The sequence below is a fragment of the Pezoporus flaviventris genome, unplaced genomic scaffold, assembly GCF_033815535.1.
Source record: "Pezoporus flaviventris isolate CSIRO_AGI_PZ_B2104156 unplaced genomic scaffold, CSIRO_AGI_Pfla_v1 ptg000083l, whole genome shotgun sequence".
Classification (NCBI taxonomy): Eukaryota; Metazoa; Chordata; class Aves; order Psittaciformes; family Psittacidae; genus Pezoporus; species Pezoporus flaviventris.
The window spans coordinates 7150073-7176475 of record NW_026892631.1 but is presented as its reverse complement, the minus strand read 5'-3'; the positions used below and the strand labels follow the sequence as shown (position 1 = coordinate 7176475).

At 38.8% G+C, this 26403-nt stretch overlaps 1 protein-coding gene across 29 annotated transcripts in view; it reads left to right on the top strand.

Moving 5' to 3' along the window:
• The window catches only part of NRXN1 (neurexin 1), a 680000-nt gene extending 654379 nt beyond the window's left edge, over positions 1-25621 (top strand). For 18 of the 29 annotated variants that reach the window (XM_061475304.1, XM_061475274.1, XM_061475275.1 and 15 more), the window contains 2 exons: positions 5508-5595; positions 22233-25621. In XM_061475304.1, coding sequence (XP_061331288.1) covers positions 5508-5595; positions 22233-22540 — 396 coding nt within the window. In that variant the 3' untranslated portion in view covers positions 22541-25621. The remainder of the gene's footprint in view (positions 1-5507; positions 5596-22232) is intronic. The other 11 variants (XM_061475305.1, XM_061475295.1, XM_061475293.1 and 8 more) reach the window with 1 other exon arrangement.
• The last annotated feature ends 782 nt before the right edge of the window (positions 25622-26403 follow it).

The following is a 26403-nucleotide window of genomic DNA, read 5'->3' as shown; positions in this document are numbered from 1 at the left end:
AGATAGTAGTGTGTACCTGCTGTTTTTCCAAACCCTTTGTTTGTACCATGGCTCTGGCTATATCTCCTTCTGCTAAACTGAAGCAGCCCTCTGTGTTTAAATAGCAGTTGTAGCTGATTCTTTCTGAACTAAGGGGCAAGTATTTGAATACGCTTGTTATTTTTTCAGGAGGATGAATGAAGTAATCCAAGCAGAGATGATAACCAAACATTTCAGAAAAGGGAAGAGTAGAATTGGAGGCTTAATTTCCTAGTCTTCAATTTGAACATATGTTTTCAGACATCCACTTGCTAACATTCATTAAATTCTTACCCATTAATCTTCACATAATCATATCTGTTGATACCACTTCCCTTGTATCCTGGCCATCCCCCTGTACCACCTCATTGCCTTTGCTCAAGTGACCTTACCATGAATTTCACACTTTCTTTGTTACATCCCCTCTCAACACAACCATGCTCCATCCTCCTGTGACTTAACCATCAGGCTTGTAGTGCTGCCTGCCTCTTCCTGCGTCGTCCCTGTCCGGACAGGGTTTTAAATACACTGAGTTTCCTCGGAGAGCCTCCAGGCACCATCTGTTCCCAGCATCTCCTTGGCTAGTCTTGGGATCCTGACTGGCTTTTCTCTGCCTTCTGTCTTCCTGACCTTCCTTCCTGCTGTCTTAGAGCATCATTTTGGAGAATTCACTAGATCAGAGCCTATGTAACCACTAGTGCTTAGCAGCAGCATCCTCATCTGACCCTCCTCACCCTGTGCTTCCCTCTCTCACACTCATTTGTTGCATCTGGTCTGAAATCAAACTGTAAGCTCCTCAGAGCAGAGCCTTTTCCCTCCCACTGCCTTTAGCACCAAGCACAACGGTGCCTGGCTGGTATTGTTCAGTGCCAAAGCTCTACAAATAAATGAGAATAGTTTTGATTACACAATTGAAGTTCTCATCTAAAATAATTTAACCTGTAGTGACAAGCGGTTACGCTATTTATAATTCATATAATAATTTAGGACTGTTAGTTTTTAACTGTTGTGTAATTTGGATTTACTTGCAGTTCTCATGGGATAAAGTATTATTGAACAAGAAAGGAATAAATATATTCAGAGTACCTGTAGGGTGCTATGATTTAAAGGAGAGCTGGTGGAATACTACAGGAGAAAACATGTAGGATCCATTATACTGTTAATGAATGCACAGTTCAGATTACTGATCTAATTTTTAGATCATATTTCTCTGGTACCCTCAGGTATAAGAGGCTTCATACAAAAACCCAAATAAGAGGGTATGTCTTTATGCCCAGTCCTGCAAAAACTGAATAATCAAAAAAAAAAGACTCTCCCATATTGTTTATTCATTTGCAATTATTATTTTTAATGACATAGCATTCAAAGAGCACTGTTAGAAAGGTACAACCGTAATCGGTGCCACCAGTTTTTTACCCATGGTAGTAACCTTTGAGGCAGCTTGATATTTATCCATAGCTACAGACTGTCACTGTGTTTCAGCCATGACTAGAGCATCATTTTTTGATCTGGCCAGGAGCTTTCTTGAAATAGTCACCATTTCCTTCCTCGGGCAAGGTGGCAGATTGGTGATATTTTAAACTCTGTCTTGGCTAAGAGACAAATCCTAAAGTCTTTATTTTTGCAAGCAGACCTGACTGATGTAAGCAAGGGTTGTATCCTTGAATAGCTGTTGGGAATGACATGATGCAGTGACTTCTAGCTTTACAAAATGTGATTATTTTTAGGTCTATTTTTTATATGGCACATTAATTGTAAGCTTTTTCAACCATCCTTCTGAAATGCGAACAGATGTCCAGCTTTTTAAGATGCCACATATTACAGTGGGCTGCATTTTAAGTCGTACAACCACATCTGCAGAATGAATCGGAAAAGCTCTGAAAATAAACAGAGAAAAGAAGATGCAATCAAAAGAAATTCTGCCTGGCCTTCCAGGTTGTACATCTGCTATTTTAATATCCCCTTTTTTAATCTGTTATAACTAGAGTATCGCTACTTAAATGAATTTGAACAACTCACCCAAGAGACACTCTAATCCGATCATGTATTAGGATGATACCAGTTGGATATTATCCTATTAGGCTCTCTCTGTAAATAAGGGATTTTCCACTGACTTTTAAATCTTTGATTAATGAGAATGCTCGAAGCAGTGTCCTGTAAATTAGCCATAGTGCTAGCAACAATTGCAATTCACTTAGGAGAACTGATTCGGTTTAAATCTTCCCATCCAAATTAAAAAGCATGAGGAAAAGACAATGTGCAGTCAGTAAAACGTATTACTCTATCTTGCATTATTTATCTGTACCCCATGGCTGTCTGAGATCCTTTCGTCTAAAATCCTGCTCTCCATTGAGGTAAATTCCTGTCAGTCCAAATTCTTTGGGAGAAAGAACTCCGGTAGCTGGCCCATAGTATTCCTGTAATTTATGTATTCTTCATATTCTCTAGAGTTGTAGCTAATTCTTAATCCTTTTTTAAATTGTGTTAAGCAGTCCAGTGTCTTCCATTTTAGCTTGGTCATTGCCATCTCATTTGCCTTTCACAGCTCCTTTGCCTTTTTTCTGATTAAAATATGTATGAGTAGAGGGAAAGAGATATTTGGAGTTAGAGAAAGGGGGGAATAAGGGGAGGTTGTGACACATCTGTTAATTATTCATACTTAAACTGGAAGTCTTCCTGACATATTTTTCACATCATCTTACAGCTTCCCCTCCTATTCAGATACTGATACTTGATTTATTGCTTGCCACAAGATTAGTTTCATAGCTAGTGTTCACTTTGAAACATACATTATTTCCTTTCATACTCTCAGACGTTAATGAGGTATTTCTTGATGTGCTATATTCACATTTATTTAAGATAACTTTTCATTTCCATACCCATAATATACTTGCACTTTTATCAGTCAAGAACATCCCTTTGTTCTTGTAGAAGTGTGAATACTCTTTGCATAGATTGGAATTAGTGTCACTTTACAAACGACAGTTTTGACGCTCCCTCTTATAAGTGCCTGAGCAAAGTATCCCTCATACGTTAGGGTACTTAAAGTATGATTTTCCCATAGTTATTTTCTGGTAATTTTGAATGCCCTGCAAACTGCACAAAAGTAGAGTTACTTAAAGCAACCTCTGACCATGCTATCCTGTATCGAGAATAATCATGGACACTGCAGTAATTGTATAACTCTAACTGATCCTTTCACCTCAGTTCGCTCCAGGGTCATTCATCCGCGCTTGTACCAAAGCATCCTTTAAAAAATTCCTGTTAGACCAGGAGATCTCACAGACCGTCATTTGTTGCTATGACTATTACGTATGCGTGTGATCCTCTCTGTTAAATGGTATTTGTGTACAGTTCTTCAGTGGTCAGCTGGTAAAGGCTCACACTTCTGGCTGCAAGTCATAAAAGTCAAGTCTTCTCCAGTGTTACGGGCAGAAGGAAAAATAGGACACTGTGGTTTTACTGAGTACATTGAAACTGTTTGGGAGATGCATGATACCCTTTTTTATACTTATTAGTTGTGGGCTTTACAGTATAGAGTTAGTTTTTTCTGTGTGCAGGCTTTATTGGTTACCTGGTTACTTCTTTTTTCTTTATACTGTAGGAAAAACCGAGGTGATTTCCACAAAGAGACTAAGATACTGATTTTCAAGCTTAAATGGTTGTATTCTGGAGCAAAGAAAATGGGTATTAGAAATTCAAGAGGATGTTTGCAGCTGGCTTTCGTTACAACTCTGTTCTTCTATATGGCAGATAGAACAGACAACTTGAGCACCTTTTCTTGGTATTTTTAACTCTGATTGCAAACCTGCCAGCTAATTTTGGCATCATTACAGACTTATAGAGCAGTTTCCCCCAGCTATAATTTTTTTTCTGCTCTAAGGAAAGATAATTTTTGTGATTATGACATCAGACTATGACAGAACGTAGCTGTTGTCTATAGCCTTTTTGGTTACCTTCTGCAAGTTACTTCATTCTCTGATGCCTCAGTCTTCTACCTGTAAAATATTATTATAATAGGCTTTTCTTTGTTCTGCCTCACGTATTAATGAATGTGTCCCTGTATCATTTTCCTACTTCACACAAGTGCTGAAAGCATGTGTTCATTAATATTCTTGAAGCATGACAAAGTAAAGCTTATTACTGTAAGCTTTGCTTTAAAACTTCAGTTAGAGCAATACTGACAAACAACATTGGGTAGGCTTTGGCTCTACCGCACAGAAAAAAGTGTTTTACATATTCAGACTTAAACTGATGAAGGAAAAATGTGATGTATTTCCTCCTCTGTACTCATGGAGGAACAAAATTAAGAATAACATTTCATATACACCTAAATGGGTTGGACCTCCTCACTGGCATATGTATCATGCACGAATCCAAGAACAGTTTTTTCCCGGCTACTCATCTTTCAGTTGCAGCCTTTTTGTTCCCTCCGTGTATTTCCTTCAGTGAGGTGAACAGAAGCTTGAAATGGACAGTTATGAAATGGCTTGCCTATAGGAAAAGCTTCTTCCTAACTTCATTAGTAATTGCTTGAGGAATGACCATGAACATGACAGTTTATATTTCTCTGCTATTATTTCCCTTAATAACTGTGGGTATTCACATCACATTTCCAAATGACTGTTCTCAGGGGTGGCTTGAACAGAAGGTATTCCATTTGGTTGGGGTACAGATTGATTGCCTCAGTGTTTCACTGAATATCTCCTTGTTCTTGCACTGTAAGAAACCATAGAGAGGAATCCCCAGTTTATTTTCTTTATGGCATGTTGTATCATTCATCCCCTGGTTTATCTCTTTTGTCTTGATTTATTTGATTTCTTTACACAAAGAGCTGTCCAAGCTCATTTGGACAGATGTTCCTAGAACCCCCTGGACCTAAACACAGCATTCGGGCAAGACTTCTTATTTAGGAAAATCAGATGATACTTTCTAACACTGCATATATTTATTACTGTTTTCTTGCCTTGAATTTCTTTTCATTAAATAGTTTTCAGCTCAATGAGATATTTGCTTCTTTTCCCTTTTTTTAGCTCTACATCTGAGAAAGCAAATGCAATTACTGGAGAAAACCTCACTTTATTTCTGACAGTTTTAGCAGCTGCAGGCAGCTCAGTATTTTGAGGGGTTTTTTTTTAATGCTCTCAGAGTTTTCATCAGTATCATAGCAGAGATATTAGAGATAAAGAGGAAAGATCAGCAGCCCCAGTGTACATAATCTATCCTTCTACCTTCTTACTACAAGAAAATATTAAAATGCTTAAGTGTCTGCACTGGATATCTAATATAGTTCTCCTGAAAGCTGACAAGTGTGAATTGAAAAGCAAAGCCCATTAATATGGAGCTGGAGAGTGTCACTGGGGCATTACATACGAAATCTGGAATGTTCTGGGCTTTGCATATATCTGAGCAATAAAAGAACTGCCAGGGAGAATCTTACATGTTCATTCAATTAAAATATATCCATTTGACTTTTATTTTCTTTGCAGACCACAGATGACATCCTGGTGGCCTCAGCTGAATGTCCTAGTGATGATGAGGACATCGATCCCTGTGAGCCAAGCTCAGGTGGGTTAGGTTAGTCAACTTTTTTATTACTTTTATTTCATATTTGCATGCTTCAGTCCCCCAGAGTCCCATCTAGCAAGACAGGCCTTTCTTAGATAGCAGGGAGAAGTCAAATTGGGGTCTTTCTGCATGTGGCAATGTCAGCAGAGAAGGAGAGTTTGCTCTGTTTTTCAAAGACAGTGGGTGGGAGTACATCAGTAGTCATGATCTAAGCAAGGTTATAGCTTGACCCAGCACCAGGGGCTGGACTGGGAGGGGCATTCTAGGGCTCCTGCAACTGTGTTGTGATAAAGAAGGGACAGCTTCATCTGGGAGAAAGATACGATTCATCATAGAATCACAGAATCACCTTGGTTGGAAAAGACTTCTAAGATCATCAGGTCCAACTTGATCATCACACGTGTGCTCCAGGCCCTTCACCAGCTCTGCTGCCCTTCTCTGGATGGGCTCCAGCACCTCCATATCTCTCCTGTAGTGAGAGGCCCAGAACTGAGCACAGGATTTGAGATGCGGCCTCACCAGTGCCAGTATAGGGATTGTTTGTGCCTTAAGTATTTCCCAACAAATAAGACAAAAGTACCATATTTCAAATGTCATATAATGACATAGAGGTCACTTTGAATTATAGACATAAACTGCAACAGTCTCAAATTTCAATTTTTTTAATCTTTTATTGTTTTCCAAGCCAAGACTGCTCAGATTATGTGTTTTAGTTCTGATGAGAGATGAAACATTTTGACATTCTAGTATTTTCCGTGGAACAAAATCTCTGTGGCGTTTCATGTCTTCACTACTCCCACTGCATAATGGAGATTTGATACTAATTTTTCTCTGTGATATAATGTCCTAGTTACCTGTATATTCAATGAAATGCTATACAACTTTCTAAAACTCCGGATGTTTATCACAGATGTAAAAGAAATGCAAAACTCTGTAATAGCAATCTGAAGAAATACGTTCCTGTATAACCTTTAAAAGAATCCCAGATAATCCCATGGATTACCCCTGCTTTCTTTGCTGGCTTGGGTTAGCTTTCACCTTTTCTGAGCAAACAGTTTGTGGCACCATGTATCTCTCAGTTTTTCTTCATTTTCTTGAGTTCTATGCTATTGGTAGTACACCTGCTGTCAGTTGTTTTAAGTCATCTGGTAATCTTCAGTACTTTCAGTAATACCTGATAGTAAAAGAATTAAGATCAGTCTGTTGTGCAGTAACATCTGTAGTTCAAGTGCAGATCTCTGAATTCTGAGAAGAAATTTGAGGCTAGTATATTAATGCCAATCACAACTAAGAGCCATCTTAGTACAGCAGCCAAACCTGGGGCAGGAGATGTATCTACATAACCTTAAGAGAGATGAAACTTTGCTTCAAGTATAGATGCATGGTTCCTTTTTCAAGTCACACAGCCTAATATACACATGCAAAAATTATTTATTTACATTAAATAAAAACAGAGACATTTATGACTTGTCTCAGTGTTTGATGGACCTGCAGGGTGGCATTTGAGCTCTTCCAGAAGCCAGGGCATTTATAGATTTGATGGGGTTGGTTTCTTTTGCTTTCCAGTAAGAGGATTTCAGATCGGTTTTCAAAATGCCATGAGATGGAATGACCATTCCTAAAACTGAGCAGCAGCAGGTACACCCACACCCACCTTACACGTTCCTGTATCTCTTGAGAAAGACATTTCACTTGCAGAAGTCCCACACATCATGATCAAAATATTTAAGAATTGTGATAATTCATTTTTTGAAGTCTGAAAATGAATTTCCAGGATATATTTTTCTGCTTTTTCCTTCTCATTTTCAACTTTGTGAGTTTTAACAAGACTGTCTTGTCCAGTGTGAGTCAGTGCAGTAGCTCGCATGGTTCTGAGCTCATTTATGCCAATTGCTTCCATAATTTAGTTAACTTGGGCAGTGCTGTTCAGTAGATAAATTGGCATTTATCTACTGTATATGTAGATAATTTTACTTTATTTCATAAGGCAATTTAAAGCAATGCATTAGCTCACAGAATAGTTTGGGTTGGAAGAGACCTTCAAAGGTCATCTAGTCTGACCCCCTACAATGAGCAAGGACATCTTCAACTAGGTTGGATTAGTTATGTAGCACTAAAACATTTCCCACACCCTGTGAGAATGCAGCTCTTGTATTAGAAATGTTTTTGTGTTGTCTCAGTCTTACCGCTTGCCTAAAGCTAGTGAAATTCCAGAATAATTCTTCCCTGAGGATGTTTTCAACTTCACCTCTGGGGCTGCAGGGTTCAGTAGTCCTGGAGCCATGCAGTCATGTAGCTGGTAGGGGCAGGAATGGGGGGGGGTGAAATGAGGCTTTCTGACAGGTGGCCATTTCTGTCCAAACTATGGTCCAGAAGAGGAATGTGGATGCTATTCTTCCTGCAGAACACTGCCATTAGCTTTACAACCTGGTCTTTAGCTTTCCTGGTGTATTTTATCATACACTCAGCTATGCTGCTTGTTTTCCTTTGAGAATGGTTTCATTTCTTGGATCCCAACTGCAGTTGCTTTTTAACAAAAGTACAGATTGGCACAGGACTTACTTAAGTTCTTCATAATCCCAATTGCCTGAATCGCTTTATCCATCATTCTACACATCAAAATGTCACTTGTCCTCCCACTCTCAACTCTTAAAAGCTATTAATTTATCTTGCTCTTCATTGGCCTTGTTCTTCTCTCATGTGAAACAACATGAGCCAAAGGGGGGGTTACTGAAGTCATAACTTCTAGCATGTCTGTCTCTCTGTAAACTGGTTTAGTCAGAGTCACTTGGTCTTATGAATAAGCTTTTTCCATTAATAGTTCAGTAGGCAGTGCTCCATCCCAGTAATACTGCAGTCTCCATGTCCTAAGGTAGGCTGGAACTTACGGGAGAGAACTCATATGATATTACTGGCAGTGACAGATTAATCATTTTGTTTTCATTTGGGATAAGAGCTACAAAAGGATACATCCCTTCATTTAAATACTTCCCATGGTTCAGTTCAGCTTTTTCCCCTTAACCAGAGTTGCTTCTCTACAGCTACTCAACACCCGCACTAATGCTGGTGAAGCTTGTGTTTCCTAGCAGGTACTTCTAGGAGGCAGAATATATGATGATTAGGACCACGTTATTATTGTTTTCACTTGAGAGGCCATAGTCTTTTCGGTTTTCTCAATCCTGATAGATTTCTTCTTTTGCTGCCTACTGATCAGTCAGCAAAGAGATCCACCCCAGCACAAGAGGTGATGCTCTCAGAGCTCTCAGGTCAACATTTTTCTAGCAGGAATACATTTAAGTGATGGCCAGAGCCCATTCAGCTTTATTGACAGAGTCATAGCTCTACATTTCCATGATTTCCCATAATACATCTATTTCTACCAAAGTTCTCAGCTCAAAATGAGAGCCTGTTCAACAAACAGGTTGGATGGGGCTTGGAGCACCTGGTCTAGTGGAAGGTGTCCCTGCCCATGGCAGGGGGTTAGAACCAGATGAGCTTTAAGGTCCCTTCCAACCGAAACCATTCTATGAAATAGTCTGAATACAGTAAACTTCTGTATCACAGAAAATATTATCTAGATTTTACTGATTAGCGAGATTTATGCTTAAAATAGGGCTTCTTTTCTAGGATAAATATGTTTGTAGTGGCTAACAAGGCTTGGTCTGCCACCACCAGCTTTGTTTTCTCTGCACCTGTCTTCTAAATAATAAATGGAAAGATGCAATTTGCAACAAATTTCATATGGGACATAAAACCGTAGACCAGATTAGGAGCTGCTAAGCAGCAATCCCATCAACTTGTCTGGAACATAAAGTCACAAAAAAAGATAATTGCAGATTTCATTGTGGTATACAAACTGCTAAATGTGCCATAATTGGATGAAGTCGTAACAAATTTATTAGCATGCAAAACTTAGTCAACATATTTTGTTTGCATTTTGTTTTGTATAGTAAGGCAGCACATATTGCTTCCACAGTCTCTCCACATTCCCCTCTCCTACTCTAAATACTCAAGACAACACAAAGAGTAATGGCGTGTTGAATATGTTCCTGCTCATTGCAGGGGGTTGGACTAGATGACCTGTTAACATCCTTTCCAACCCAAACTGATCTATGATTCTATGATGATAATTGTAATAATTAAATAGTAATTCATGTTTCCTCAGCTTCATGTCATAGAGGAGATAAAAAAACCTTTCATTCTGGAGACAAGTATGAAAAATGATAGTGGAAACCCTATCCAAACAAACCCTTCTCAAACTCGGGACTCAACAAAGGCTTCAGTTAGAAATTAGGATGTAAACCATTCTTGACAGTCCCAGAAGAAGTGGGATGGGTAGAGGTTTTGGCAGTCTTAAAACCAGGATGGTCACTGGTCTTGGAAGTTTTAGCAGAAGACAACCTTCAAAGCAAAAAATAGGTCTTGTAGAAACAAACCTTTTTCAGGTTCAAACAAGTGTCCTTTTACGAACAGAAATTCACATGTTGCAACCAAAGAAAATACTTCATCATCTCTGGATCAGCATTTGTCTGGCAGCTCTTGGGTTCCACTTCCCAGGACAGTGTTTGATTGGTATCGGGTCTTGTCCTGTACTTGTTCTGTACGTAAACAGGATAAGAATATTGAGGACAGAGTCCAGTGATGCCTACCATCTGTAGCATTGGTTACCTCTCTTAGCCCTGTTCGTGATTTTGAGGGAGGACTGGGATCAGTTATTTTCCTGCTTTATTAAGTAAGGACCAATAATTAGATTAATAATCACCTTTGAGCATGTGCTACTTTTCCCACATCTTGGTCAGGCTCACTGCATCACAGAAAACCAGCTGGAGATGGTCAGACTTCTCCGGAGCCAGTATAGCCAGTGAGAGCAGAGAAGCCACTACTCTTACACATCTTAAGAGTCACTGCTTTGGGGAAGGCTTTGTCCTGTGAGCAGAACAGTATGGTGCTTGCATGCAAACTGCTTCCTGCTGTGTGATAACATGTACTGCATAAATGGAGATGGCTAGGAACCAACCATACCTTCTCAAATTCTTTGTGATGGTTTAGGTTTGGTCCCAGCATTGATACCTTTTGTCCTAATGGCAGAGCTGTGAAATACATACTGCAAATGATTTATGCTTCTTATTAGAAGTTTTGCTCTTCTTTCGCTGCCACAAATTAACTGCACGGTATTCCTGGTGCATCTGGCAGCAAGATAACATTGCAGTGGGAGGTAAAGTGACTCCTATAATTCATACGTCGCTGCAAGTGCCCTGCTTAATGCACTACATGGAATTCATTGTGCAAGGAGCTGAAACAAAGAAAAATAAAATTACAGTTAGTTCATAGGTCTACTGGGTTTGTTATGGTTCGAGCCATAAAGGGAATATTTGTGCCTCAGTTCAATTATCCTGTAGCTCTATATGCATTTCAAGTTCTAGCAAGATTGCTGGTTTGTCTTGAATCAGCCTTTTAAAATGCCTAGCTGAAATACATACAGACGTGTCTGTATGAGCCACTACAGGGTGAAAATTACACTTTATTTACAAACTTTCTAAATGTTAGCACTTACCGTGTCTACACATAACAGAACTGAGAGGCTTCAGATAGAGATTATTTTCCTATAATTGAAGTTAAAATAGTTAAGGTTATCCCCTCTTTTTATAAATCATAAAGCCCCCCCCCCAAAGCAACAGAAAGCAAATGTTGCCTTTTTCCAAATCATTTTATTGTGAACTGCGCCACTGTTTTGGCGACAGACTGAGCTCTTAGTGACTCTCTCTGTGAATCACAAAGATGGCATTTCTCACAGGGATCGGATCAAAAAAAAAAAGAATTTTTTTCCTAAATTATGTAAGAAAATGATGTTTAAATTTATGATTGCTCCACTGTGCCAGCACTGCTTGGCCAGCCCATTGGAGCATGGGAATACTGAGTAGAACTGTAGCTTTCCAGCCAGTCCTAGTGATGTTCATACGTTCCTAGTGTTGGGAGCAGCTGAGAAGAAAGGTTTCCTTTCACTGTGACAAATAATTTTTCAATAGTTTAGTCAATTTGGACTCCTCAGATGCATTCTGTGTGATTTTAATGGTAGTGGTGGTGTTCCCACTCTTATACATCCTTTCTTTGTGTAACCTCAACTTCTGTGGGGGATTTAGGACTAACATGAAAAGATTTCAAAGTTTATTTTTTAAGCACACTTTAAGACAAATGCAGCTATTGTTAGCCATGCATGCTTTTTAAGTACCAAACATACGTAATTCAAAGAGAGGTTCAGTGCAGCCTAGAGATAACAGCACAGGCTAAAGCAGTCACACTGATACCAACATACCGAAATGCAGAATATAGGTGAAAAGTGGGGAGCTGGATTTTTTTACACTGGCCCCTGTTTGACTAACATATCACTTCTACACCTGAATAAAAGGACACAATATCCGTGGACATTTTACTGTCCATGATGCAGACAAGCACTGAAAAATCTAGGGAGTTCCACTGAAGTCAGTGGAATATGACGCATAATCATTGTATGTGTTTGTGAATGAGTGGAGTCCCTGGTTTGCTTCTCTCTGCATTCACATCCCAGACTCGTTATCACAGCAGGATCATGTGCTTCAGCTTTGCTTATAAATACCTTCAGAACTGAATCACAAGTGGTGTTTTACATCTTCAAAGTAAAGAAAAATAACAGAGCCTTCTTTCATGGGCCACTCCTTCAGGAGCTGTGAGTAATCATAGAATCATAGAATAGCTAGGGTTGGAAAGGACCCCCCCTGCCATGGGCAGGGACACCTCACACTAAACCATGTCACCCAAGGCTCTGTCCAACCTGGCCTTGAGCATCGCCAGGGATGGAGCATTCACAACTTCCCTGGACAACCCATTCCACTGCCTCACCACCTTTACAGTAAAGAACTTCTTCCTTACATCCAATCTAAACCTCCCCTGTTTAAGTTTTAACCCGTTACCCCTTGTCCTATCACTACAGTCCCTAATGAAGAGTCCATCCCCAGCATCCCTGTAGCCATCCATTTTCCTTGAATTATTGTTTGTAAAATGAGTTTCACATATTGTGAATAAAATACTGTTTACAAAATGAGTAAATTTGGCTTAATGGCTTTAGGCTGACAGAGAGGAGATTCAAGTTAGACATTAGGAAGAAATTCTCCCCTTTGAGGGTGGTGAGGCCCTGGCACAGGGTGCCCAGAGAAGCTGTGGCTGCCCCATCCCTGGCAGTGTTCAAGGCCAGGTTGGATGGGGCTTGGAGCAACCTGGTCTAGTGGAAGGTGTCCCTGCCCATGGCAGGGGTTGGAACTGGATGAGCTTTAAGGACCCTTCTAACCCAAACCAGTCTGTGTTCATATACACACACACATTTCTGAACTATCATGAAGGGTATTTGAATGTGTATATTTCAATAAAGTAGTAACATTCATTCATTTAGATACTAATAATCTTTCTCTTCGTTTATGTATTTGCTTTCTTCCCTTTCTTTTCCTTCCTTTGTTGCTTGCTTCCTTCCTTCCTTCTTCCTTCCTTCCTTCAGTCCATCTGTCTGTCCATCCATCTTTCATACCAAGTCAGATCTTACTCATGTTCTGTAAGAAAACAAGCACTGACGTGTCCATTAGGACAGATTACTGCACCCTAAGAGATTAATTTGGTTTTTAGGTTATTCTGCAAACATTAGATTTACTGAAACCAATTAAGTAAAGCCAAATCAAAATTATGTGGACTCTTAAAACATATTCCACGAATGGATTTCACACACTGACATTGGTTGAAAAATGCAGAAAATAAGGAAATTAGTAATAATAAAACTGAGGTTTTTGGAATCAGTTGAGTAATTTGCTGCCTTGAATGAGGCTTTTTTACTGGTTAAATAAGGAATTTTGGAAGGGCAGGGAATCTGCTTGCACAATGGTGAAGTAAATAGCTGACTGAATCTGGAACAGGTTCCCTTAATTTTCATGGCAGTATGCTTAAAAATCCTATGTTAAAGGGTGTAATCCTAAAAATGGGTCTTTTGAATCAAGCGTACACTTAGAATCCAGACTGTACATAGATTACTGGTGTAAATAAATGAGTTGTTCTACTTTGAAATTAGACAATGTGCTATTTGGTGCCTTGATTAATGCAAGCCCACTGTGTTCCTTGAGCTGCACTTCATTCTGGTTTGAACTGCTACATCTAGTTCATATATTTTCTTGCTTACTGTAATGCAATACTAAAACTATTTCTTGTCACTTTGTAATGCATATGCATTGAATTTCCTCTTTTTGTGGTAAAAACCCCATGTTTTCTTCAGGACTGTTTATCATCCTTATTTTTATGGACATGGTAGAAGACAGACAATACTTTGTAAAGGTATGAAAACGTTTATAGGCGAAATACAGGCCTGAATTTACATTATATTGCTCAACTTCTATACCAAGGCTTGGTCAGACCAAATCTGAACAATGTGATGTTAAATCAGGTCCTTAAAATTCTATAGGATTCTATGTATCTCCAGATTCAGTCAGCTATTTAGTTCACCACTGTGCAAGCAAATCCTCTCTGCCTCTCCAAAATTCCTTATTTAATCAGTCAAAAGCCTCACTCAAGGCAGCAAATTACTTAACTGTGTCTGAAAACCTCAGTTTTACAATTACTAATTTACTTACCTTCTGCATTTTTCAACCACTGGCAGTGGTTTGCTTTAACCTCTGCTACTGTTTGGAGGAAGGACCAGACAGAAGGATGGAAATCTGAGGCAGCCACCTCAAATACAGTTATAAGAGGTGGGAAGCTGGCTGCACTGCATGCAGGACACAGGGCAGAGGCCAGCGCTTTGTCTCTTGGAATTATATGACACAAAGCACTGTTTCTTCCAGCAGTCTTCAGCAGCTCAGTTTTCATTCATTCAAACGGGGGAGTTAGAGGTGTGCAAAAAAACTTCTGCTTCTACCTAAGCATCTGCAACACCCAATAGTTCAATTAAAATGGTGTTACAAAGTAGTTGGTGTATGCTGGCTGCAGTATATATCAACTAATATACCCACTTAAATCAACTAATGACCATGTTGGTAGTGAACAGGGTTGCTCCCCCCACCGCCACACAAAGGAGATAAGGACAAATAGTAAACTTCTTGCTGGTGTATTCTAGTGATTAGTACAGTGTGAATTTTCATTACCTCTTGCATAACTAGTACTAAAACCATTGCTGCTAACTTTCAGCTGCTTGCTACCGCCCAATTTAAACCATGGTGGAAATACTGGAGTTTTTTCAGTGCGTGACTAGTCATTTGACAGCCTGTAAAGTGGCAGTGGAAAGCTGACAAGTTTGAGAACTAGGTATTCTCCAAGGATATTGCTCATAAATGGAAGCAGGGAAAATTCAAGGCACAAATAACCTATAATGAATGAGGATGCATGTACCTGAAATAGTCTAACCTTAGGCTATGTCCTCCTGACTATATAAAGACCTGAATTAAACCTTGTTCTGCTGTGTTGACATGCTATTCTGGTCCATTGGTTTCAAAACCAGCACTTCCCCTGAGGTTAGGAGCTGTGGTCTAGATTTGGGACTTCCTTTAAATATGAGCTGGTATAAACAGTTGATTCTGATATCTAGATACAGCACATGTTGTGAACATACCCTTTGAAAAGTTACAGAAAAGGGATAAATGAAAGATGAAAGCAGCGAGAACATAAGAATAATATTCAAAAATAAGACAAAGCTTTATGGATATCTCAGACTTTTTTCCTGGTTCTAACATCAGAGACACCAGGATTCTGTTACAGAGTATGAGAGAAGCAAAGAAAAACAGGGCAGTCTTAATAATTTTGTTATCATGAGAAAAAAAAAAACATTAATCACATCAAGTGTAACTTATATAAATCCTAAAGTACACTAATTTTTCTCTTCCACCCCCTGTGAAGCATATATGGTCTTGGCTCTAATACAATTCAGGCTGAGTGTAACTGTAGCTGCAAGCTGTAGTTGAGCCTTTTTTAGTGGGTGTAGTTTGGTATTAGTAGTGGTCACATATCCAGGGTGTGTGCATCTGTATTCTGTGTATCTTGAAAGCCTGGCCCCTTCTTTTCCTGGGCACATTATTGACTTTGTCAGTAATGGATCTGACTTGATGACAGTATTTAGAGCAACGTGAATGCAGTGTGCTTTCAGCTCCAGCATTCGAGTCATATATATAACGTCTGAGGCACAGACATTTATCTCTTCATGTTGTAGCTGCTCAGTGAAGGAAGACAGTCAGGGAATCACCCGCTGTTGCAAAGATGAATGTGGGTGTCTACACCTCCAGCTTATTTCATGAGTAAGAATCATTTTTTGCTCTGCAGGCCAAAACACCAGATTCCTCATTCTCCACAAATACATTTTGGTTTTCTCTTGCAGAAAACTGGTTCCTAGATTAGGTGGTTTGGGGTTTTTTGGTTTTTTTTTTTTGGTTAAAATTAGATTATAATGATAAAAATAGCAAGCAATAAACCTTGGTCCTGCAAAGCTCAGTGGCAAAACTTTTGCCAAGTTCAGTGGGGTCCAAAATGTCACTGTCACTAAGTTTTTCATACAATGAAGCCAGTCTTATAGTTAGCTGCCACCAAAAATTTATGTTTTCAGTGTCCCTCCCCTTTTCTTGCCGTAACACTGGTGTTCATCTGAGTCTTCAGGGAGCTAGAGCTGCAGGCAACTGAGCAAAAGATACTGGTTTAGTTGTCTGAACTGGTTCCTAATGATTAGAGCAGCTTAGCTCTAGCTTGAAGACATGCTATCAATAGTGTAATATTTGTGGTTTGCCATTCTTATGCTGTCGTATTGGCCAAAGCATTTAATCTTTTTCCCAGTTAGGATTACTTCAGTTTAAAATCTAGACTACCCACTGACTCTGCTGATCAGTCAAAAGTTCTGAAGCAAAGTAACAAATTACCAGCAATTTCCCAGAACATGCACAAAACTGGGATAAATTACTTCATAGTATCATGGAATGGTTTGGGTTGGAAGAGTCCTTAAAGCTCATCCACTTCCAATCCCCTGGCCCAGGTGCCACGGACACCTTCCACTAATCCAGGTTGCTCCAAGCCCGATCCATCCTGGCCTTGAGCACTGCCAGGGATGGGGCAGCCACAGCTTCTCTGGGCACCACCCTCATAGTAAAAATTCCTTTGTAATAAATTACTTCATGCAGAAAAGAAAGAAGCAGAGGTGCAAAGGTGAATGAATGACAAATGTAGAAGCGGGGAGAGGTAGGACAGCTGAACAGGTAAAAGGAGAAAGGATCCATATTCAGAGGAATATAACTGAAAATGTGAAAAATATACTGATAAAAAGGATAAGAGCACAGTGATGAAGACTGCTAAAAACATTAAGGGATATATTGGTTTACATTTCCCATTTGGGCTAAAATTAAATTTAGTTTTGTGGAAATTGTTTTCACAAAAGCTTCTCATTAAACTGTGTGAAATACTCCCCTCAACTCTGCAGAGCATGTTAACTTACAGAACCCATTGATTTGATACGCTCTATCAATTGGCACTGTGTTACCAACTGACCTATATCTCCCGCTAGATTTGTGTTGGCATTTTAAACAAGATTGAGTCACCAACCCTTCCACCTCTCAATCACAGGAGAAGAAAAATGTTACTTGCAAAACCGGCAGTCCTAAGGAGTTGGTAGGATTTGCAAATGATTTGAAGTCAATATATGGCAGATGATTGCACTTGGAAACAAGCACTCTATTCTGTGCAGAGACGTCTAGCTTCTTAGCAAAACAACCGTTCTAGCTGTGGATGGTGTTTCACTGAGAGGCTATTTTTATGACTGGCTACGTTAGTTAACATTCCTTTAGAAGTATTTTAATGCATTCTAGCTTTCCTTCTGAGAACCTCTGAAATTTCAATTTATAGGAGGTAAAGAACAGATAATTTTCTCTTAAACACATTTGAAATGAAGCACCGGCACAGGTTGCCCAGAGAAGCTGTGGCTGTCCCATCCCTGGCAGTGTTCAAGGCTAGGTTGGACAGGCTCAGCTCCCATTCTCTTTGAATCATGATGACATTATGATCGTGGAGCATAGGGTGTGTGTTTGGCAATGCAGTTAGTTTTGTGGTAGTTCATCCACATGGATTAGATCATGGGTTTGGATATAGACTGTTACAAGTCTAATGAAAGTTTGTCACTGAGCTGTAGGTGCTGCATGTGGAACCACGTCATGCTCCTTCCCTCCCATGGCAGCTCAGTCATTGCTGGACGTCCCCTGGGGAGACAGTTCTTGCCTCCCCTCGAAAGCCACTTGAGGCCAGTTAGGAAAGAAATAGGCTGAGATACCCCTGTGTTCAGACCCAGGTGGGTCTGAGCTTAGCCTCTTGCACAGGTTGACAGAAGATCCTCATCCTGGTTTTTCAGTTGGGCTGCATCTATGCCACCTGTTTAGCAGAGGAAGCACTGAGATTTGGTTTTCAGACATATTCATTGTAATGAGACACTGAAAATGCAGTGAACTCAGAAACCAGTTCACCAGAATCCAACAAAGCTACAGAAAGTCAACCACAAACAGGTCTAAAATGATAGCATACAGAGTGAAAATTAATATGTCCTGTAAATAATTGCCTTTATGCCTCATTGCAAATGCAGTAGTTAAACATTCTTGTCTTAAGAGTAATTTCCTATTCACAGTTTGTGGGAAGTCATAAATGTAAAGAAAACAGGTTTGGGGTCCTTTTGTTGGGTTTTTTGTTTTGTTTTTAAGTCTGCTAATTTCAATTCACAAACACCATGGGAGCCTGCAATTCCAATTTTCTTCTCACAGTATTAATGAAAACTGGGCACTGCAAACAGTCAGATTTTACCCTCTACATTTTAAACCACTTAGAAATACAGTCAAGAATAATAACTTTCTAATCCATTATTACACAATGTAAAACTGTGCTCAGTTGCTGTTATTTCATGCAAAGTTTTTCATAAGTGCTAGAAGAGGGTTTTAAAAATCAGTCTCTTCTAAGCTGGTCTTTGACACAGTCCAAAACAGCTGCTTGTGTACTGTTGAGAGGAAGAGTTGAGCATCAGAGAGGTTGTTTTAAGAGGGGATCATTGCACCACAAGATGGCTTTTATTCCTCTCAGTGTTACGGCATGGTCTGAGCATAACTACAGTCTTCATGATTTTTTTCTTGTTCCCAATCAAACCATCCTCAACTTACTATAGATGTCTCAGGATGGTTTTTTTAGATCGGCTTTTTAGTCTTAAAAATTGGGGTCATTTTTATGACATTTAATCTAAACATTCACCTCTTCATTTACAGTAAGAAACTATCTGGGATGAAGTTAGTGTCTTTTTGATGCTGCAGATGCTAACAGAGACTGCAATCGAGTAGCAAAGTTATCCGTAGATGTGCCTCTGCTGCTGTGCCAGGTGACAGTGACTCTGCCTGGTTCAGCTGTTAAGATGCTGGGAAGGAAACTTCATCACATGAGCTGGGAAGCAAAGAGCAAGATTTCTGTAGCCTTTTAATCTTCACTTGCAATCAAGTGTTGCCCCTTGCAATGATTCCTGTCTTGCAGAGGAGAAGAAAAAAAAAAAAACAAACAGGTTAATTCCCCTTCAGTACTGGAGTCTTAGTCAGATAAGGGCCCTACTTAAATAGAAGGCAGCTGTTTCATCAGTATTATAGATGGGGATTACTGATTTACATAGATCCTAAAAGTGTAGGCAGGCCTTTTCCCAGTGGCCTTTTCCTCCCTGTCTCAGAATAGGACACTTGCTTTAGCATGTGCTCCATTAGCCTTTCCTACCTAAAATGTTCACAGACAAACCATGTGCTTTGTAAAACTTTATTTCCTCCTCCTTCCTTTGTCTTGAGAGGCCCTGCTAGGTTAAAAGCTTATTTTAATGTAAATGGAAGAAAAATAGCAAGAAGTAACTTCCCTTGCTGAACTGCTGCGTATACAGAAGACCAACCAAATGTAACAACAGATGCTTTGAAAACGTCGTAAGTTTAAATAACATTAATGTAGTGGTTGAATATTCCTCAGACAGATGGGATAAATGAGATAATTGTGAAAACATTCTTAAAAATAAAAGGATGCCATCAGGTGAAAGACAGGAGTTTAGGTAACATTGAAAAATATTCCTTACATGGTTTTTTAGGTTGCAGTGTTGGAAGAATGTTTTCCTCTGAGCAAGCTGTTAAGTGTCATTTAGTAGGCATTAATTCTAAAGTTAGTTGATGGCATTTGGCCCAAATGTCTTTATTTTCAAGAGAAAGAGCAGCTGTCAGTCCATCAGGTGTAGACAGAGTTTATTCAGTTACTTGCACTAGTTCTCAGACAGAAATTAATTTCCTGAAATCACATACAGTAAGATAAGACTTTGTCTCATTTTCATTCACTATGGAAATACTCAGGAGTCTTTGTTCTGCAGCAGCGCATTGTCTCTTGTGAAATGACACCCCATGTGTAAAAGAATTTTCATTTTCCACAATAGCTACAATGAAGAAACAGGATCTAAACCACTCACTGACTACTTTTGAGGCAGAAAACGTTTCTCAGTAGCTTGGCATCGACACTGAAATGAGCAGATACCTTAGAGCCTTCTGAAACGCAACTTCAGGATCTCTTGCGTAGTCATGGAAAACACCAGTTGTACCAACTCGTAACAACTAAGAATGTTCAGAGGGGAAGGGGAAAAAAGGAAGTTTAAATACTATTTGACACAAATAACAGTTTTCTTAAGTGGTACCTCTGTTCTTTCAGCCAAATTAAATGTCATCTTCTTTAAGCCTATGTGGGATAACTGCCAGGAAATGGTGTTTCAACAGTAAGAACACAAATAACCAATAAATAAATGATGAATAGCACCAAGGTGTGGAGTGAACTTAGTGCTTTTGGGGGTTTCTGGCCTTTTTGCTGTGTTTCATTATTCATAGGCCAGTTGCAGATGTCTGGAGCTGGTGGCTGCTTCTGATTGTCCAAACCTGTTGCAATTTTTTTAACCAGTGCTGATAGTTTGAGTGACATTACCTTTAATATAGCATCCTTAAGATCATCATCTTCCTATTATGTCTTTACAGTACAAAAAAAGTGACTGTGGAACATAGAGTGCTTTGGTACACCTTGAGCAAGACACTTCTCTAGTACACTTTAATCAAATGCTAGTTGTAGGCAAGGCCTGACAAAGCTAACATCATGAATATATTGTAAAACTAAGTGTTTACTAATACTCTCAATTAACACTTATAGTTCACTGACTGCATTTTTAGCTGTGCATAATGATTTAAAATGTGGTTTCTATAAGCCAGCCTTGATGATTAATGAGTCTTCTGCACTGCTCAGAGGGAAAGCCTGGTTTACTCGCTGCTCTTTTCTTGCTCCTGAGCTCAGCCAAGGATGGCAGTGCTGAGGGTACACAGCTTCTTAGGAGCTGAGAAATGCTGCTCTAATCAATGGAATATTGAATTGACCCAGGTCACTTCATTTTTGTCCATCACACTTGCTAATTTACACAAGAAGATCCTTCTCAGCTATTGCCACCAAGAGTGATTCTGTACAAAGATCTGTCTCAAAAGATCTTCTTCTCCAAAATGCAGTGAAGAAAGGAGATCATGCAAAATGTATAGGCACTGTGTGTGCTGTGAGCATTTAACCTAGAAATCCCTCCTGGAATTAGTCTTTCATTCCACATGGCTGTGCAAGGGGACAAAATGTGCCAGACAACACAATATTTCCTGTCAAGAAGACTTTCCAGTCTGATGTGTAGGTCAGTTCAGTTCATTTCACAACCGAAAAGACCAGAGTCTGGTCTGAGAGATGGGCTCTTAGAAGACTGGGCCTTTGCTCTTTGCAATTTGAGAGATTTTTTTCTGGGCATAAAGCATTGATTGAAGGAATGTTTGGTATTGACATCAATGATGAAAACATGGAATGGGAAAAGTTGAGTCAAGAATGCTCTGAAACATAGCCACATTCAAGAAGCAGTCTGTGAATTAGGAAAGAGAAGGTACAGTTGGATAGCTCTCACAATGTAATAAAAATAAATATAATTAATTTGGAGAAAAAGGAAGAAATACGAGAAGGAAAGGAGAAATTGAGAAGTTTGCTGAGGGAAGTGTGCAAAGGAGAGCTGAGAATACTTTACTTGTAGCCAATTTATTGGCTGCTATCATTTACTGTTAGGTAGAATTTTTCACCCCCCCCATTCTGTTGAGTAATCTGTGTTGTCATCACTGTCTTCTTGATAAGTACTATAGCGTCACGTTTTGTTCTTTACAGAAGGAGAGAAGGAAGAAGGGAGGGAATAGGGAAGTGAGATCCTTTCCTCCCAGATGTTTGTATGCTGGCATTTAAATTGTGGCACGCCTGTTGTTTCAGATTATTTAGGCATTCTTTGTTTCATACCACATTTGAAGAAATTATACTTTTGAAGGCTAGAGTGAGATTTTCCTGGTTGTCATTCTCCTTGTTTAAACACCTGTTGACTTGTGCTGGCAGATGTGAAAATGGAATGGGCTGCAAACCAAAATGTTTTTGGACTGGTAGCGTAGGGTACATTGATGGGCAGTCCTGACCCAGTGAGTGCATTAGAAAGATGCATGTTTGTAACAGGCAGTTATGACTAATTCCACAATGTGCACACTCAATAATAACCTCTCCCTTATTTCATTATCTACCTACAGCAAATCCTACCAGGGCAGGAGGAGGAAGAGAGTACCCTGGCTCTTCCGAGGTGATCCGTGAATCCAGCAGCACAACAGGCATGGTAGTTGGGATCGTGGCAGCGGCGGCGCTGTGTATCCTCATCCTCCTGTATGCTATGTACAAGTACAGGAATCGAGACGAAGGATCGTATCACGTAGATGAGAGTCGAAACTACATCAGTAACTCAGCACAATCCAATGGGGCTGTGATCAAGGAAAAACAGCCCAACAGCGCTAAAAGTTCCAACAAAAACAAGAAAAATAAGGATAAGGAGTACTATGTCTGATCTCAACATCTAAAAGAACGCTTGTATAGAAATAGTCTTCATTTTATCTGAGACATAATACAAACTTATTTACTTTACTTTTTATGAAGCACATTCAAAAACAAACAAACAAACAAAGACAGGGAATGCAATCAGAAAGGAAAGACTGTTTTTAAAAACAAGCATTTCATGCTCTTGTTTTTCAGAAACAGGAGCTGATAAATTCCCTAACATCCACAGTGTTTTCATTTACTCTACCTGTCTTTATGTTGCTGGAACATTTCTGAAAGACAATGATGACACCACGCATTCATAAAGCAAGGAGTATTACTACAACATCAAGGCACAATATGAAACAAATCAAATTAAAAAACACAAAACAGGAAAAAAAAAAAGAAAAAAGAAGCTACCTATGATTCTGGATTTAGCCAAAGTGCTAGCGCTTTCTTGAGAAGTAAGTTAGTCTTATTGTCAGAGAAGACTGTCATTATATATGGTGACTCAACAAGCAAACATAAAGAGTTTGCCGTCTGGTGCAGTGAAGCAGTGATTGGAAACTTGCATTTGAGACAAAGTGCTGGCTTTTCTGAAGACTTACGTAGAAATACTTTCAAAAAGCCCCTTTCTGGTTGTGAGGAAAAGTAGTACGGAGGCCTTATTTTCAAAAACAAAAAGAAAAATCTGGAATATAAGGCACATTTCCACAAAACAAAAAAAAAATCATTAAAAAAAAAAGGGAAAAAACCAAGAGGGCATAGATGCAATCATTGGGAAATTTTCATGCACGCTTAATATGTTATTACATATGTTTATATAAAAACACATCTATATGTGCTTTCTGGACTGTGATAAGTGATGTTTTATAGCCTGTTGTATAGAAAATGCAAACTATATCTGCTCTTCAGCCATTTTTGGTAAACTCAATGTTATAAGTGTTGCTAGGTATAGAGAGTTTTATGACATCTGGAGCAACAGACATAATTCAGTTATTTTGCAGCCATTATAAATTGTCCCAGACTTCTTCCCCTTTCTTCTTTTTTGGTTTTCTTTTTCCTTTCTTTTTTGATTTACAGTGTAGTGGTTATACTAAAGGGGGGTGTGTATGAATGTATATAAGAGTCAGCTAATTTTTTTCTTACCTGTACAGCCTCTATTCTGTTGCAATTAAGTTTTGGTAGTTTGTATGAAAGAAGTGGACTAGAAAGCAAAAATATATCTCTACTGTAATTTGTCTTCTCCCTCCTATCCCCCTCTCTTGTTCCTGATATGCATCAATGAAGTTGATCAGAATGGCCAATTTTCCTAGAAATACACATTCATTAATTACCTAAGTATTTAGGCCTTTGGCTTCCAGTCAAAGCTTCACTATTGGAGAGCATGGTTTGCCTTACAGAAACCTTGTTCTTAAGAAATTATGAGAATGATGAGTTTCTTGAGAATCTTAGGAAGTATCATATAGTGTTTATCTGGTATTCAGTTATATGAACGACAGCTATTACAGCATTGGGTGCTAAAAGATCTAAAATGACCCATTTTTATTATCCAGGCTGATTCTACTGCAGAATTTACCCCCTTCTCCAAAAAGGAAATAATCTCGAGGTGCACGATAGTATTTTTCAGTGATGGGCATTTTGACACATGAAGAAGTATTTTTAGCTAAGTTGACAGTGTAGTATTGCAAGACATCATAACCAGAGAAATACAAGTTCATCGTGTTTTAAAGTAACACATAGCTTTTCTCACATATATAAAATATTAATGAAATTTAGTTAAACATAGTAAATATAATGCTGTAATTTACATGTTAAGGGTTTTTTTTCTACTATTATTTCATTAGGTTCACAGCAATAAATCATAACGTAACATCTTATTTACATGGAAGTTCAAAGGAAATACATTAGAGAGAAAGAGGGTAGTTCAACAGAAATCAACCGGATCATTGAAGGCCTCTTGGGAGGGACATAGATGTTCACACTTTACAGACAGGAAGGAGGAATTTAAAAGTAGCTTTAAAAAGCAGACACAGAACATTCTCTTGTGTGTTACTCACTGTAGTTGATGAAAAGTCTGGAAACTGGTACAGCTATCTATCTGGGAGTCAGAGCACTTTAAAAATACATGTAGCTGACATGAAAGCACCTCTCTTGAAGGTTGCCAACCACATCGAGGTGTGTCATGTTGCATTTGTAAAACAGTTTTTTTCTTCTCATTAGCATTTACATGAAAACAGGTTCACCAAATCCATCCGATGTTCATTTCTTAGGTTGTTGTTCACCTGTGGCATTCATAATTTCTCCCACCTTTAGAAGACAGCTGTACTCAGGGAATGGCAGGGTCAGGGATACTGGAGCTCACTGCTGGAAGCAAGAGACTTCAGCTGGAGGGGGGAAAGAAGTTGTTGAAAGCCAGGTGGTGTTCAGATTTAAGTGCTTGAAGATATGTAGAAGAACAAGAATAATCTGATGACAGGAGACTGGACATGACGGAATATGGTTTGGGCGAGATCAGATGGTATTTTCTGCTTGGTATTGATTGCATTAATGAAACAGCATGGTCAGGTCAACTTACAGGCAGTTTGGTAGATTAATCTTTAACTAAATCCATACATCAAGGAAAAAAAGATCTGCTACTACTGTAATAAGCAAACACAATTTTAACACTGTTTCTGAAGGTTCTCCTTTTTCCTCTTTAATTTCATAAATTAACAAAAAACAAATATGGATGTATCAGAAGTGCCAGCAAATGGATTTAAAATTCCTTTTTGTTTAAAAACAGCAGCAACAACGAACAAACAAGCAGACATAGACCGACTACCTAACATAAAATTGGATCCTTTCTCTATAATAACCTAATTTGTCTGACTGAGATGGCTTCATTTCTATGACTGTATTGTGTTGCCTTTTTTAACAAAACACTAAATAACATGTGAAACTTTCAACCCTAAGACATCGATGAGAGGCCCAATGCCCCTAACCTTATAGTGCTTTCTGTGATAGATATTTACGATTTTTTTATTTGTTGCAAGGCCAATTTATTCATTATTGGAAATGCTAAGCAAGTGGAATTTACTGTTTTGTTAATAAAAATGTTTCTTAATACAAATGCTGGCTTGTTTCTTCTCTTGCTCTTAGATCTGGAGTACCTGTTCATCTTAAAGCAGTGGGGAAAAAAAAAACATGGAAAATTGGTATGAAGTTACAGACATCCATGTCAGGAAAAAGTGACCTCAGAGCTCTTAATGCCTTAAGTGAAAACTGTCTACAAGTCTTGTGTTCAACTGGCCCAGTTAGAAAAGTATGAATTACATTCACGCACTGGGGGTTGGAACTAGATGATCTTAAGAGCCTTTCCAGCCCTAACTATTCTATGATTCTATGATTGTTTGATTTCATATAGATTTGCCTCATTTGAAATTTTGGTGTTTTTTTTTTTTTTAATCAAGAAATTAAAACTTGATCCTCCCCTCCCCCTATGAATGCAAACAGAATTCCCTTCCTTTTCCACCACTTTTTTTTTTTTTTTTTTTATTTCCCCTTTATTTTCTGCTGGGAAGAGGGTGGCAGAAGGTAAGGGAATGGATGGGATGAAAAGTTAAAATTGAAAATAGTTTTTTTTGTCTAGAAGATGGTTTAAAAAATGTATGGAAAAAATGAACCTATTTCAGGTCCTTAAAAACAGTCCTAGATAAAAATTAACAGAATTTCAGTCAAAGCTAAGCCATTACATAAGTACTTTCCTATTTAGCATGGCATTTAATTTCATGGGTAACTTCAAGCAAACATCTAATCCTATTGATTTAAACAAGTATCTAAAGTTGCCTTAATGTACTGTGGAATGGGGATGGAGTTATGCTTTTGGATCTAAACTCCAAATAGAATTATAGG